Source organism: Onychomys torridus, chromosome 2, assembly GCF_903995425.1.
Source record: "Onychomys torridus chromosome 2, mOncTor1.1, whole genome shotgun sequence".
Taxonomy (NCBI): Eukaryota; Metazoa; Chordata; class Mammalia; order Rodentia; family Cricetidae; genus Onychomys; species Onychomys torridus.
Window position 1 is genome coordinate 140,249,764 of NC_050444.1, and position 14,624 is coordinate 140,264,387.

Below are 14,624 nucleotides of genomic sequence, written 5' to 3' on the forward strand. Positions count from 1 at the left end.
AGATCCAGGACAACCAGGGTTACATAGAGAAACCCTGTCTCGAAAACCAACAAAACATCACAATATTCTATGTCTTGTCAGATTTTGCAGTACTGTGTTCACGCTTTAAAAAAATTCTATTAACTATATATATTTATCTTTAGCTAATTTAAGCAGAGCTTTTGTTGTTGTTTAAAGAGTGGTGTATGAAAATGTTAGACTGTAGCTCACACACTAGAAATTTAGATCATCTAGGGCTTCCCAGATTGTTTTTCTCTTGCTGTAGAAGATAGACAGGGGTAACAGTAATCACCTTAGTTTTGCACATAAGAAAAGCTCAGCTGGGCAGTGGTGGCACACGTATTTAATCCCAGCACTCAGGAAGCAGAGCCAGACGGAGCTCTGTGAGTTTGAGGTCAGCCTGGTCTACAGAGCGAGACCCAGGACAGGTTCCAAAATGATACAGAGAAATCCTGTGTTGAAAAAGGAAAAAAAAGAAAGAAAGAAAGAAAATGAGCTCAGGGCCCAATGAGGTGGATCAGCTGGTAAAAGCCTCAGTTCCCATGACCCACATGGTGTTGCAAAGTTGTCCTCTGAAGCCACATATGTGCATGCAGGCAAATACATGTACACACACACACACCAAGTAGGCATAATAAAACAGACACTCATAGCATGTACATTTAAGCCTCTTGCCTATGGTTGGGCTCACTGAGAAGGTAGTACCAAGCACAGTTCCAGAGTATGGCACACTTCATTGGAAATTGATAGGCCAGCCATTTTTTTCCCCAGAATCCCTGACTGCTGATGGCTAATTCTTATTCCTGTGAGCTACTATTTTACTCCTAGGATTGGCACCTGTTTGGAGGTGGGAGCTCCTATAATTTTCAAGGGACGTTAGAACTCTTCCTGCTCAGTAGCACAGCTGGTTTAGCAGGATTCCAGTAGGTATATTCGTGTGCTCTATCATGAGTTTCTTCAAGCTACCAAATGTCTGCATTGGTCAGTATGCAAAGAATATGCAGAGTCCGTGGTGATATATTGTGTACCTTAATACAGTTTACCTGAATATCAGAGAACAAACAAGTCACTAGATTAAACATAGAGGCCAGGCAGTGGTGGTACACACCTTCAATCCTAGCACTCAGGAGGCAGAGATCCATCTGGATCTCTGTGAGTTCAAAGCCACCGTGGACTATGTGAGATTGACTCAGTCTAGGAGAGAAAACAGGGCCAGGCAGTGGTGGCACACACCTTTAATCCCAGTCCTGGGAAGCACACATGCCATTAATCCCAGGAAGTGATGGCTGGGCAGAGAAGGTATATAAGGCATGAGGAGACAGGAACTAAAGGGTTTTTTGGCTGAAGCCTAGAGGTAAGGCATGGCAGTGGCTTGTTCCTTTGTCTCTCCGACCTTTCAGCCTTTACCCAATACCTTGCTCCTGGTTTTTTATTAAAAGACCTACTCGAATTCCTGTTATAAGTGTCTCTTTTGAAGCCGTTGGTTGTTCCAACTTCATATTCCATGGTAAGATGTCTCATTTAATTGAACATAAGCATACGTGAAGGGATAGGCACAAACCACTGGCAAGGCTTACGTGCTACCCACTGAAGCAGATACAAGAAATATAAAAATAAACAAAAAAGCCCACAAAGTGGGATTCCCAGCGCTGATGCCTGGGGCATAGACAGACTCAATTTAACATGGCAGATGCCCCCAGCTGATATAGGAAAAGTAATTATCCATTTAGAAATGTGCTCACTGTAGTAATTTGTTTTCAGACTTACAGGTAATACGAAGAACGGATATTTATTAAATGCAAGTTACAACCAACTTTTTACTTGTGTGTCATTGATGAAAAGTAGATTTTTATCCATCTCTCTCTTTCTTTTTTTTTTTTTTTTTTTTTCTTTTTTGGTTTTTCAAGACAGGGTTTCTCTGTGTAGCTTTGGTGCCTGTCCTGGAGCCACCACTGCCTGGCTCTGATACTATTTCTTCTTTCCATTCACAAGTGGAGTCGAGGCCTGGTGTTTCCTTGAGGCAAGGCCCCGTGATTTTATCCATCTTAAAGGAGTCTTGTTATATTAGGAAGGGGTTGGCCTGGTGGGATGGCTCAGTAGGAAAAGCTGCATGCTGCCAAGCCTGATAACCTGAGTTTCGTCCCAGGACCCACGTGGAGGGAGAAACTCACTTGGTAGTCCAGGCTGGCCTTGAACTCACAGAGATCCACCTGCCTCTGCCTCCTGAGTGCTGGGATTAAAGGCGTGCACCACCGCCGCCGCCCCGCCACCACCACCACCCGGCCTAGAAAAGTATAGTGATTTTAACTTAAATATTTGCTATACCTCCATCCTTCCTTTCTCCCTCTCAGTAATTATAGAGCATATAGTTTACTGTGTGATTTTAGGCTCATATCTAGCCTGAACTAGTTTGGGGATAGGATTTTTGGGATGTGTCAGGTATTTGGGTTGTTGTTGTTGTTGTTGCTGTTGTTGAGATATGGCTCACTGTTGCCCAGGCTGTCCCTAGTCCTAAACTCCAGGGCTCATTAGTTTGCTTATTTTGTTTTTTGGGTTTTGTTTGTTTGTTTTTAATATTTGTTTTTATTTCATTCGTGTGCATTGGTGTTTTGACCTGCATGTATGTCTGTGTGAGGGTGTTGGATCCTCTAGAACTGGAGTCACAGACAGGTGTGAGCTGCCATGTGGATGCTGGGAATTGACCCAGAGTAGTCCTCTGGAAGAATAGCCTGTGTTTTTTTTTTTTTTTTTTTTTTTTTTTTTTTTTTTTTTTTTTGAGACAGGTTTTTCTTGTGCCCATCCTGGATCTCGCTCGGTAGACCAGGCTGGCCTTGAACTCACAGAGATCCACCTGGCTCTACCTCCCGAGTGCTGGGATTAAAGGCGTGTGCCACCACTGCCCACTGAGCCTCTCTCCAGCCCTAGTTTCCTTATTTTAAATGACATAATTGGACCCCGTTCTCTGACTTGATGCATAATTGTGTTTGTTGGGTTTTGTTGATGTTTGAAACGGTCTCACTATATAGCCTTGACTGACCTGGAACTCCCAGAGGTCTGCCTGTCTTTGCCTCCCAAGTGCTGGAGTTTAGGGTATGCACCTTTATTCTGTGCTCTTGGTCTCAACGGTAAAGAATGACCCAAGAACATTTAAGCCTCTGAAGTGCTTTTGTATTAGGCCACACCCCCACACCCCAACTCCCCCCCACTCCCAACCCCCACCCCCATATGTGTGTGCGTGTGTGTGTGTGTGTGTGTGTGTGTGTGTGAGAGAGAGAGAGAGAGAGAGAGAGAGAGAGCGAGCGCGCGCTCAACTGGTGGGAGTCAGGTTCTAGGGGTCACACTCAGATCATAAGGCTGGGCTGTCAGTCCCCTCACCTGGTGAGCCATCTTGACGGCCCATGTCAGGTTCTTTTCCACAGGCTTTAAATAGAAACCAGAAAGCCTTCCTTTACCTGTGACCGAGCTAGAAGCTCTCCGATTGGATGTGAACGTTCACTTCCACTGTATTTAGCCAATCGCTGCTAATCATTGATTTGTCAGGAGTTGGCTCTCTGCTCTGCTCTGCTCAGCGCTTGGCTGTCTCTCCTTACAGACCCCATACCATGTGAACCTCCTCCTGGCTGGCTACGATGAGCACGAAGGACCAGCACTGTACTACATGGACTACCTGGCAGCCTTGGCCAAGGCTCCTTTTGCAGCTCATGGCTACGGCGCCTTCCTGACTCTCAGTATCCTTGACCGATACTACACACCAAGTAAGTACTAGCAGTCTAGGGGAGAGCAGTAGCAAAGCCCTGCCCTGGCTGCTTCCTGGTCTGGTCAAAGCTTGGACTTGCCTGACTGCATCCTAGAGAGAAGCTGGCTCCTCTCTGGAAGCTGTTCTCTCTCTTGTGGGTCAGTATAGTCTTCCAAAACTTTATTGATAGAAATCTGACTGCCAGGACTAGAGAGCTGGCTCAGCAATTAAGAGCACTGACCGTTCTTCCAGAGGACCCAGGTTCAATTCCCAGCACCCACATGGCAGCTCACAACTATCTGTAACTCCAGTTCCCATGGCAAAACACAAATATCAAAAATTGAAAAAAGTCTTCCTGCTAACCAAAATAAACTCCTATCTTTCGTCTGAGTTTTGCTTTGTGTGAAAGGAGTGCTGGAGTGAGCGTCATCATGAATAGAGCATTTTTCTTCATTCTTCACTTGTCTGACATTTATTTTCCTCTGATTGTAGACATCTCATAGACAGTGAGCAAACAGTGTATGTGCATGTTTTGAACTTACAAGAATGAACAGGTTCTACCATGTTAGCTAAGGACTTGATTAAAACTATCAAAGCTTTTGAAGACCACTCCTTCCTGCAAAAGAAAATCGTTCCTGGGGGCTGGAGAGATGGCTCAGTGGTTAAGAGCACTGGCTCTTCCAGAGGTCCTGAGTTCGATTCCCAGCAACCCCATGGTGGCTCACAACCACCTGTAATGAGATCTGGCCTGCAATATGCATGTAGGCAGAACACTGTATACATAATAAATAAATAAATCTAAAAAAAAAAAGAAAAAGAAAAAAAAAGTTTCAGCTGGATGAAACTTGAGATGAGCAATACTTTTGTGCTGAGTCTGTCCTCTGACCCACTCCCAGGCTCAGCTCTAGCCACTCTGGACAGCGGGGACTGAAATTCCTAGCGAATTCTCATGGCCAGAGGTGCAGCACAGCTGAGCACTTCTCTCCTTACGCTCTGTTCTTCGCTGCAGCAGCGTCATAGCAGTTGGCAGATTCTTTTCCTTCTGCTACGGCCCTCACTCAACCTTAGCCACACCCTGAAAAGAATTAGCCTGGCCTCCTGGTGACTGTCTCTTGATTTGGCATCTGTCAGTAATCCAGCTGACTCCCCGACCAAAATAACCACCAGCCACCCTTGAAGCCTAATGCATAATGTGTCATCCCGGTTTGCCACGCCTACCAACAATCCCTTCGGACTCTGTTCAGAAGAGTCTTAGTCCGTCCTCTTAACTGTCTTCCCATTGTTCCGCTGAGACCCAGCTGGGAGCAAGCGAGCGGGAGGATGGCGCTCTGGCCTTGTTCTCCCGTTCCCTGATTTGCAGCTGGCAAGGCAGATGGAATTGATTTAAGCCCTGGACTACAGGGACTGGTGAGAGCGAGCTATGAAAAGGGGGGGCAGGCCAGGGGAGACAGAATTCCGTCATGCTTCCCCTTCTCTCCGCTGAAAATCAATTTGTAATGGCCGGGGGAGGGCGGGGGGAGCCCTCCTCTGCATATGGAGTAACTTTGTTGCAAGGTAGAAGTCTGTGTGTGTTTGCTTTTCCAATTGTGTGTGGCACTCAGACCTGAGGAAGTTTGAAACTTAATCACAAGCTGTTAAGAGCCGGACGCGGGGCAGCCTGAATTCAGTGTTTGGCCTCTGTTCTCTTTCAGCTATCTCACGTGAGAGGGCAGTGGAGCTTCTTAGGAAATGTCTGGATGAGGTGAGTAGCTCCCAGGGGGTCCTGAAGGAATGTTTTGTCTCGGGTTGAAGTACCGTTCCTGTTCTTGGTTGCTCTTTCCCATACTGTATAATAAATACCCACAGAGCAGATGTGAAGTTGCTCCCAGTGATGGAGGTTGATGTGGGTAATGGGCTTGTTTTTCTCTCTTGGGTCACCTCCTCATCAGTGTCAGTTTTACTGACTTAATTATTTTCCTTTCTGGTTAATCCAGAATAGTGGTTCTCAAAGTTCACTGTGTCATCTTGGGGGAACTTTCCTTATCCCTGATAGACTCCAGCACCCACTTCTAAACCATTTATAGGTAGGTGGAGACTGAATCTCTTGTTTTAACAGGCAACCAAGTGATTTTGTTTTGTTTTGTTTTAAATGGTTTTTTGAGACAGGATTTTTCTGTGTAGCAGCTCTGGCTGTCCTGGAACTCACTCTGTAGACCAGGCTGGCCTCAAACTCAGAGATCCACCTGCCTCAGCCTCCCAAGTGCTAAGAGACAATGCCCTGGACTCTATACACCCTGTTGTACCACTTTTAAAGTCTGTTCCCTTAACAGTGCATTCAGATGACCGTAGAGAGTACCTGGGAAGTTTTGGATCAGAAGTGGAAAGAAATCTTTGTTTTGGGAGGCCAAGAACCCAAACTCTACTCATAGTAGGAGTGTAAGGATCTAGGATGAGGTGGCACAAAGAAGCCTCTTTAGACTCTTCCTTCTTCTATTTTTCTTGTGACCTAAGAAGGAACTTGAATGAATTGTCTAGTGAGAGAGGACAGAGCAGGTGAGAGAGAGCATTGGCAGCACCATCGGTCTCTGCTGCCTCTTGTATGACCCTGTCCTTTTTAGACCACAGTGCCCCATCCCTCTTCCTCTGTTTAAATCTCCTTTCCAATCAGCTCGGGGGTTCTCGGTCGGTCAGCTGATAGACAGTATTACCCACCAATATTCTAGAGGGGGGTGGCCAGGAAAGAGCTATCAGGGGTTCTTGAGATTTATTTCCCTAGGATCTTAAAAAAACCAAGGCCAGACATGGTGGTACATGCCTTTAATCTGAGTGCTAGGGTAGCAGGGGTGAGTGGGTGAATTCCTGTGAGCTAGAGGCCAGCTTAGTATACACAACCAGTATCAGGCTAACCAAGGCTACAAAATGAGACCTTGTCTTTTTTAAAAAAAATTTTTTTAAGGAAAACATTTGCTTATTGTCATCTTTTCTTGAAGTTTGACCTTGATTCTAGACATGAGCCATCAGCCAGAAAGAACTGTGGAAATGGAATGGGCTGTTGTTATCCAGTCCTCATGGGCAGCATGAAGGGAGAGGAGGAGGGAGGGAGGTCAGAAGTCTGAGAAGATCATTTCCCAACACCTGAGGGAATAGGTGGAGAGCCTGGGTCTTCTCTGGAGGCTGTTGGGGAGGTTTCAGCAAAGGCAGCCACAGTTGTGAGGATTTCCAAGTCATGCTGCTCGCTAGTCACCTCGTGACACTGTGTGCTCCCAAGTGTGTAGGCTGTTCCTTGAACAGCCTTAACTTGGACTATAAGAGATGGGCATGGCTTGTTCCAGGAATGTTCTCTGGACATCATCCCCACCACCTCTGCAGCTGCACACACAAACACTTGGGTAAATGACTGGCATAAACTATTGGGACCTAGGATGTCCTGTTCAGAGTCTGTTCTTAGACCTTGCTAGCTTCTGCCTGGAGACTTTTTAAGAGGCGGGTGTGTTCTTATAGATGGATTGGTAGCAGACTGTGGGGATAAACATTGGATTGACTGTGTACAGGCTGACTTGACCAGAGGCAGGCTCCCAGCTGCATTTCCCAGGTCATGGTCACTACTTTCCAGTCAGCCTCCAGCTACTGTGTAGACAATCTTCAGTGACATAGCACTAGCTGCCCAGTTCCACAGAAGGAAGCTTAGAACAGAACCTGCCACATACTTAGTATTCGGTAAATGTTTGCTCACTGATTTCCTTCATATCTCTGCAGCTCCAGAAGCGCTTCATCTTGAACCTGCCTACCTTCAGCGTTCGGGTCATTGACAAAAATGGCATCCATAACCTGGAGAACATCTCCTTCACTAAGAAGGGCTCCTAACGTCTCGTCCTTCCTCCCGCTCATCAGGGGACTTTTTTGATAGGCTCCTTAATTTTTTTTTTCTATACTTTTGGCGTGCACTCTTGATAGATGGTTAAACAAAATAAAGCTGAAGATAACTAAATTGAGCTTTCTGGTTTTGGTCTGTTTACCTAATGTCACATAGAAAGGAACTGCCCGGAAGGAGGGTCATCATCTTGTCAGGATGCTCCCTCCTGCCCCTCTCCCTCTGGTAATGATCTGAGTGTCTCTGCCAGCTCGAAGCCCACGCTGTCTGTCTTCCTCTCCAGCTTCTTGCAGCTCGCTCTTTCTACCTCTGCTTGTTAGGCCTTGTTCTCTCTAAAGCGCTGCATCTCTTTGCCTTTGAGCTTAGAGGACATGGTGGTGCATGCCGTTAGTTCCGGCACTTGGAAGTCAGAGGCAGGAGAATCTTTGTGAGTTTGAGGCCAACCTGGTCTACGTAGTGAGTTCCAAGACAACCAGGCAATGCAGAGAGACCCTGTCTCAAAAAAAAAAAAAAAAAATCTGTTGTGTGTTTTGTTTTGAAATACATGTATGCAATGTAGGAGACAGAGGACAACCTTGAGTGTTGTTCTTGGGAACACAGTAGTGTGCCTCGCACCAACATGCCCATGTTTGGTTTTATGGATTCTGAGGATCAAACTCGGGTACTCATACTTATGAGTACCAGCTGAACTATGTCCCCAGCCCTTAAATCTTTTTCAGTTGATTAATGTACTTGGGAAATATGTCAACAGTGGAAAACAGCAAGAAATTATTCCTCCTGTTATATCTGATCACTTTCTCAGATAGCACTTCAGCTACAAATTCCTTACATGTTTCTTTGTTTGAGACAGAATCTCATGTAGCCCGGGCTGGCCTTGAACTCTGTGTAGCTAAAGTTGACCTTCAACCCTTTATCCTTCTTTCTCCACTTTCCAAGAACTGGTGGATACAGCCTGCTTCACTGTGCCCCTTTGTATTTTGGGTGTTGGCAAGAAGGATACAGGGATGGAACCCAGGCACGTGTACTCGGCCACTGAGCTCCGTCCTCAGTCCTTTTGGTTTTCGTTTTGTGACAAGGTCTTGCTAATTTGCCTAAGCTGGCCTTGAACTTACGAACTTCCAGCCTCAGCCTCACTAGAATTCTGTGTTTTTACCATCAGACCCTGCTAGCTTGCTTGCTTCCGTGCTTCTTATTTTATTTATTTTTCATGTTATGGGTGTATGCCTACATATATGTCTGTGCACCATCTTTGAGCCTAGTGTCCAAAAAGGGCGTTGGCTCCCCTGGGACTGGAGTTTACAGATGGTTCTGAGCTGTCATGTCCTGGCAGGTAAACCCAGGTCCAGCTTTCTTCCCTGGTTTTAAAGATACAAGTGTGCACAGGATAGCTCAAAGGTAGAGTACCTATCTCCTCAACTCTGGGTTTGATCTGCAGCATCACACACAAAAATAAAGGCTGTTCTTGTCTGAGGGCTTTGTTTTGTTTTTTTAAAGGAGGTGGGTTTTTTATTTAAAATAATAATAAGGTGTTTATACGTGTCTCGGTCAGACAGTAGCTTTGATGGAGTTGGTTCTTCCACCTTTGTGTGGGTTCTGGGAGTCAGACTTGGGTAGTCAGGCTTGTATCATTGGTCACCAGGTACCTTCACCTAATGAGCTATCCATGGGTTTTCTTTCTTTTTAAACAGAATCTCACTGTATAGCCTAGGCTGATGTGAAACTCACTCTGTAGACCAAGCTAGCCTTCAACTCAATCCATCTATCTGCCTCCTGAGTGCTAGGTCTAAAGGCATGTGACATGGTACCCAGTCAAGTTTTTTTCTGAGATAAGGATTCATTGCATATGTAGCCTAGTCTAGGCTATTCTGGAAATCACTGTGTAAGACCAGTCTGGCCTTAAACTCATGAGCCTTCTGCCTCAGCCTTTTTTTTTTTAGGGGCCAGCAAGATGGCTCAGTAGATAAGGCTCCTGCTATTAAACCTGGGTTCACCTTGGGATCCACGTGAAGGAAAAGAGAAAACCAGCTCCTGAAAGTCACCCCTGACCTCCATATGGCTCCATATATGTACCATACCCACACACTAAAGTAAACTAATAAATGTAAAAAAGAGAATGAGGCTGGGTGTGGTGGTGTACACTTGAGGCAGAGGCAAGAGGATTTCTGTCAGTTCCAGGCCAGCCAGGAGTATGTGCTTTTGTGTTAGTGTGTGTAGCAAGACCTCATCTCAAAAAAAATTTTTAGATGTTCTATGTATTTGATAATCACTCTATTAGAAATTATTTTGTGCCAATGCATCTAAATCTACCTTATTTTTGTGGACAGTTGCACTATATTCCCTCAAATAGATATGCCACAGGTTAACCAGATAGCTAGACCCCATTCCCCCAAGTGTGTGTATTTTTTTCCTTGGGATATCTGAAACTGTGTGTGTGTGTGTGTGTGTGTGTGTGTTGGGTATGAAACCCCAGAAGTTCTTTAAACAGCAGGGTTTTTTTTTTAATATTTTATGTATATGGATGTTTTGGTTGCATGTATGTCATCTCCACCACATGTGTGCCAGAGACCATCAGGTCAGAACTTGGAGTTAGGATGGTTTTGAGCCTCCATACGGGTGCTGGGAATTGAACCTGGGTCCTCTGGAAGAGAAGCCAGTGCTCTTAACCACTGAGCCATCTCTCCAGCCCCAAACAGTAGTGGTGCTTAAGCTGTTGGTGTCAGAATAACCTGAGGGAGTTTTCTTTTGTGATTGCACTGAACTCCAGATAGTAAGTTGCTAAGCGGTTTGTTTTTTTTTTTTTTTTTTGGTTTTTCGAGACAGGGTTTCTCTGTGTAGCCCTGGCTGTCCTGGAACTCGCTCTAGACTAAGCTGGCCTTGAACTCAAGAGATCCACCTGCCTCTGCTTCCCAAGCCATGGGGCTAAAGGCGTGCGCCATCGCCATGCCAGGCTGGACATGGGAATTTTAAGCTTCCCAAATAGTTCTTACCTTCTGTCATGACAGAAAACCACTGGATTGAGTTTTCTTGGGAGCTGTGATTCTGAAATGTAAGTTCACATTCTAGCTCCTTAGGTTTTTGTTTTCGTTTATTCCTTTTAGGTGTTTAGAGACAGGATCTCATATAGCCCAGGCTAGCCTGGAAATCCTGATTCTCTACCTCCCAGGTGCTGGGATAGCACAGGTGCCCAGCAATGCCTAGCTTACTAAAGGGCTTAATGAAACACAAACCAGTAGGTCCTGCTCCTGTGGTTTGTGCCTGTGTGAGTAAAGCCTGAGGTTTACATCTGTTCTGTTGCTGATGTTACTCACTGTTTTGCTCACCGGAGAACATTTTGAATATTATTTGGCCTTAGACTAAAGTAAGACCTACTTTACCCAATCTGTACTGTTTTATTTTTAGATGAAGTCTTGTTATATAGTCCACATTGTCCTCAAATTCACAATCCTCCTGCCTCAGTGTACACCACCACACCTGGCATCTGTAATCTTAATACCACATATAGAAGCCAGGTGGTGGTGGTGCTTGCCTTTAGTCTCAGCACTTGGGAGGCAGAGGCAGGCTCTACCAAGTTCCAGGACAGCCAGGGCTACACAGAGAAACCCTGTCTCAAACAAACCAAAAATAAATAATGATACCACATACAGATAGGTTTTCAGTTTGTCTGAGAGAAGCATATCCTGTTTCTGAGATTGCTATCTCATAATACTGAGTGAAAAGTCAGTTCTGATGTCTTACAGGCTGCTTTATACACTGATACTAATGTAGTAAGAATTGGGTAGAAAGAGATGAGTCACTTCACAAGTGATTCTGCCTCTGCCATCACATGAAGGGTTTGGACCCTCTGCTACATTCCGAGATCTCTAGGTATTGGCCTGAAGTGCTCCACAGACGCTTCTCACCACCCCTTGATAACACCTGCTGAAGCATGGTGTCTATAAAATGGTTGAAAGAGGACCTAGTTCGTAGTAGTCTATGCAGTGATGTAGAGCAGGACCTGGTGTGTAGGAAATGCTCAGTAAACATAATCATGGTTAAACTTGCTCCACAAACAGGACTTAACCAGGAGGGAAAAGCTCACTGCCTTTCAATGTACGTGTCTCCAGGCAGTCTCGTGCAAACCCATAGACCCAGCTGTCTGTCTCCACCCTCTCTCTCTATTTTGAGCTACAAATCAATTTATTCATAGATACTTCAGCCCCAGCTTTAGTGACAGCAAGAACATCAACATCTCTAAAGCTGACTTTACCACCTGCCTCATTCCAAAGCTGTCCAGTCTTTCGTCTTACAGCTACCTATGCTGGAAACCTAGGCATTTAACGTTTTTAAATGTGTGTATGTTGGGCTAGAGAAATGGCCCTGGTTAGGAGCTCTGGCTGCTCTTCCAGACATCAATAGTGCTTTAATTGACTTCATTGTATCCTAGGAGCAGTGTACAGTGTTGATTCTTTGTAAATGACTAGTGTGCATTTACACAATGGTTTGACAGTCTCACCCTCCTCCTAGGAGTGTCTGTGATAGAATGGAGCAGAAGTACTGGACCCACTATTTGTGTCTCCCAGATCATAGATAAAGTTGATCATGCTAGAAAAAGGGACTAAGAGTTATACAGTAGCATTATATTCTAAGCAGTATTAGCACATTTCAAGAAAGATTTTTTTTTTAATATTCAAAAAGTCAACAGCAGGGACTGGAGAGATAGCTCAGCAGTTAAGAGCATAGACTGCTCTTCCAGAGGACCCGAGTTCAATTCCCAGCACCCACATGTCAGTTCACAACTGTCTGTAACTCCAGTTCCAGGGGATCCAACACCCTCACACAGATAGGCAAAACACCAATGCACATAAATAAATTTAAAATGTGTGTGTGTGTGTGTGTGTGTGTGTGCATGTGCGTGTGTGCAAGCGTGTGTGTGTGTGTGTGTGTGTGTGTGTGTGTGTGTGTGTGTGCATGTGTGTGAGATCAACTTGCAGTTTTCCTTCTGCCTTGTCCTGGGGATCAACTCCAGTCGTCAGGCATGGTGGCAAGCACCTTTAACTCACTGAACCATCTCACTGGCCCTCACTTATTTTAAATGAATTTGATGTTGGAATAGCTGGTTTTACAGAAAAGTTACAAGGTAACATTTCCCTTCTAGTCCTTACTTCCCAGTCTCTGCTAACAGTAGAGTCTTACATAACCATACTACATTTGTCCAAGCCAAGAAGCTGACGTTGATACATCTGTATTGACATTAGCTTTTGTTCAGGTTTCATGTTTCCCTCTTGTCCTTTTTCTGTTCTAAATGAAGGCCATGCTACCACATTGCTCTGGTTTTATATCACCCTTTATTTTCTTGCTATGACTTTGAGACAGGGTCCCTCTGCGTAGCATGGGCTGTCCTGGAACTTGCCATGTACACCAGGCTGGCCTCAAACTCCTGGTTGTTTGCCTTGGTGTACTAGGCATTTCATAATCCTCAGCCATCAATTCCCTGGGTTCTTCTCCCTCTTTTGCTTGTCATAAAGCTCAGGCTCCATTTAGTTGGATCCCGAGAAGTTTCTCCTTATACTCTGATCCTTTAAGCATGAGCTTGCACACACTGAGAATCCCGATCCTTGCCTAATCCAAAGACTCCCTGTTTAATTCTGAGCTGGTGTTGCACCAGAGAAAGCAGTATTAACCATTGTGCAAGCCTGTGCCTAGCCATCTTTTCCCTCAGGCAAACCCCTGCCAGTCAGAAGCTTCAGTGCTGGTTAGCTGCAGAGGGATGGTGAAGGAAGAATCCAATGCCCAGGCTTCATGGGTCGCCTCTTAGAGCAAGCACATACACAGTCTGCACTGTACTGCTTCCTCTGCAGTGCTTTGGTCCTGACCGTACACTGGCACCCAGGGCCTCAAGGGACCAGGGCTGGGAGGACCTGCTCCCCGTGCTGGGCTCAAGCCTGTGGGCCTCTCTGTAGCAGGCCTGTGGGGTGCAGTGGAATAAAGAGTTGAATCAAACAGCTATGAATAAACTGTGAAATCTACTGAATTTTGAGACAACACAGGCATTGGGCAAGTTACTCAACTATAATTTTCTCCTAAAATAGGACTGATGACTATCTGTTTTTTTCCTTAGGAAAAGTTATCCAATACTAACTAAAAAGTTCTTGAAAAATGAGTTTCTCCTTTATCAACTTTTAAAAAATAATTAATTATTTTTATTTTATGTGCATTGGTGTTTTGCTTGCATGAATGTTTGTGTGAGAGTGTCAGATCTTGGAGTTAAAGATAGTGGTGAGCTGCCATGTGGGTGCTGGGAGTTGAACCTGGGTCCTCTGGAAGCAGTGCTCTTAGCCACTGAGCCATCTCTCCAGCCCCTGTTTACCAACTTCCTATTGATTATTACTATTTATATATGGCAGACCAATATTGCGTAAGTACTATTTGTTTTTACCTCATTTAATCTCAACCTCACATAATCTGATTTTGTTTGTTGAGACAGGGTTTCTACATAGCTCTGGCTGTCCTGAAACTCACTACATGTAGACCAGGCTGGCCTCAAACTCACAGAGATTCACTTGCCTCTTTCTCCTGAGTGTTGGGATTAAATGTACGTGCCACCATGCCTGGCGGTCTGATAATTTTAAAACTCAAAGGTCTTGCCAGACCAGGGGTTTTGGTTAAAGGGGAGTATCCATCTAATTCTCATATTCTTTCCTGTATATGGATTATGATTTAAGGTATCTTGAGAGAACTGATGCTACAGCTCAATTGGTGGAGTCTTGCCTAGCATATCAAAGGCCCTGGGGTTGTCTCTGGCACTGCAGAAACTTGAGAATAGTGGTATTCCCAGATCTGGAAGGTAGAGTCAAGAGGATCAGTCATCCTCAGCTACATAGTGAGTTGGAGGCCAGCTTGGGATACCTGAGAGCCTGCCTCAAACAAAACAATGTCTTGAGAAAATAAGGGACATCCTTGGGGTTCAGAGTTTCTTTGTGTAGCCTTGGCTGTCTTGGAACTCACTCTAGGCCAGGCTGGCCTTGAACTCAAGGATCCATTTGCCTTTGCTTCCCAAGT

The 14,624-nt window shown here is 45.0% G+C and overlaps 1 protein-coding gene across 1 annotated transcript in view; it reads left to right on the forward strand.

Moving 5' to 3' along the window:
* Positions 1-7,707, forward strand: part of Psmb2 (proteasome 20S subunit beta 2) — a 36,527-nt gene extending 28,820 nt beyond the window's left edge. The window contains exons 4-6 of the mRNA XM_036177246.1: positions 3,593-3,755; positions 5,428-5,477; positions 7,472-7,707. Coding sequence (XP_036033139.1) covers positions 3,593-3,755; positions 5,428-5,477; positions 7,472-7,579 — 321 coding nt within the window. The 3' untranslated portion in view covers positions 7,580-7,707. The remainder of the gene's footprint in view (positions 1-3,592; positions 3,756-5,427; positions 5,478-7,471) is intronic.
* The last annotated feature ends 6,917 nt before the right edge of the window (positions 7,708-14,624 follow it).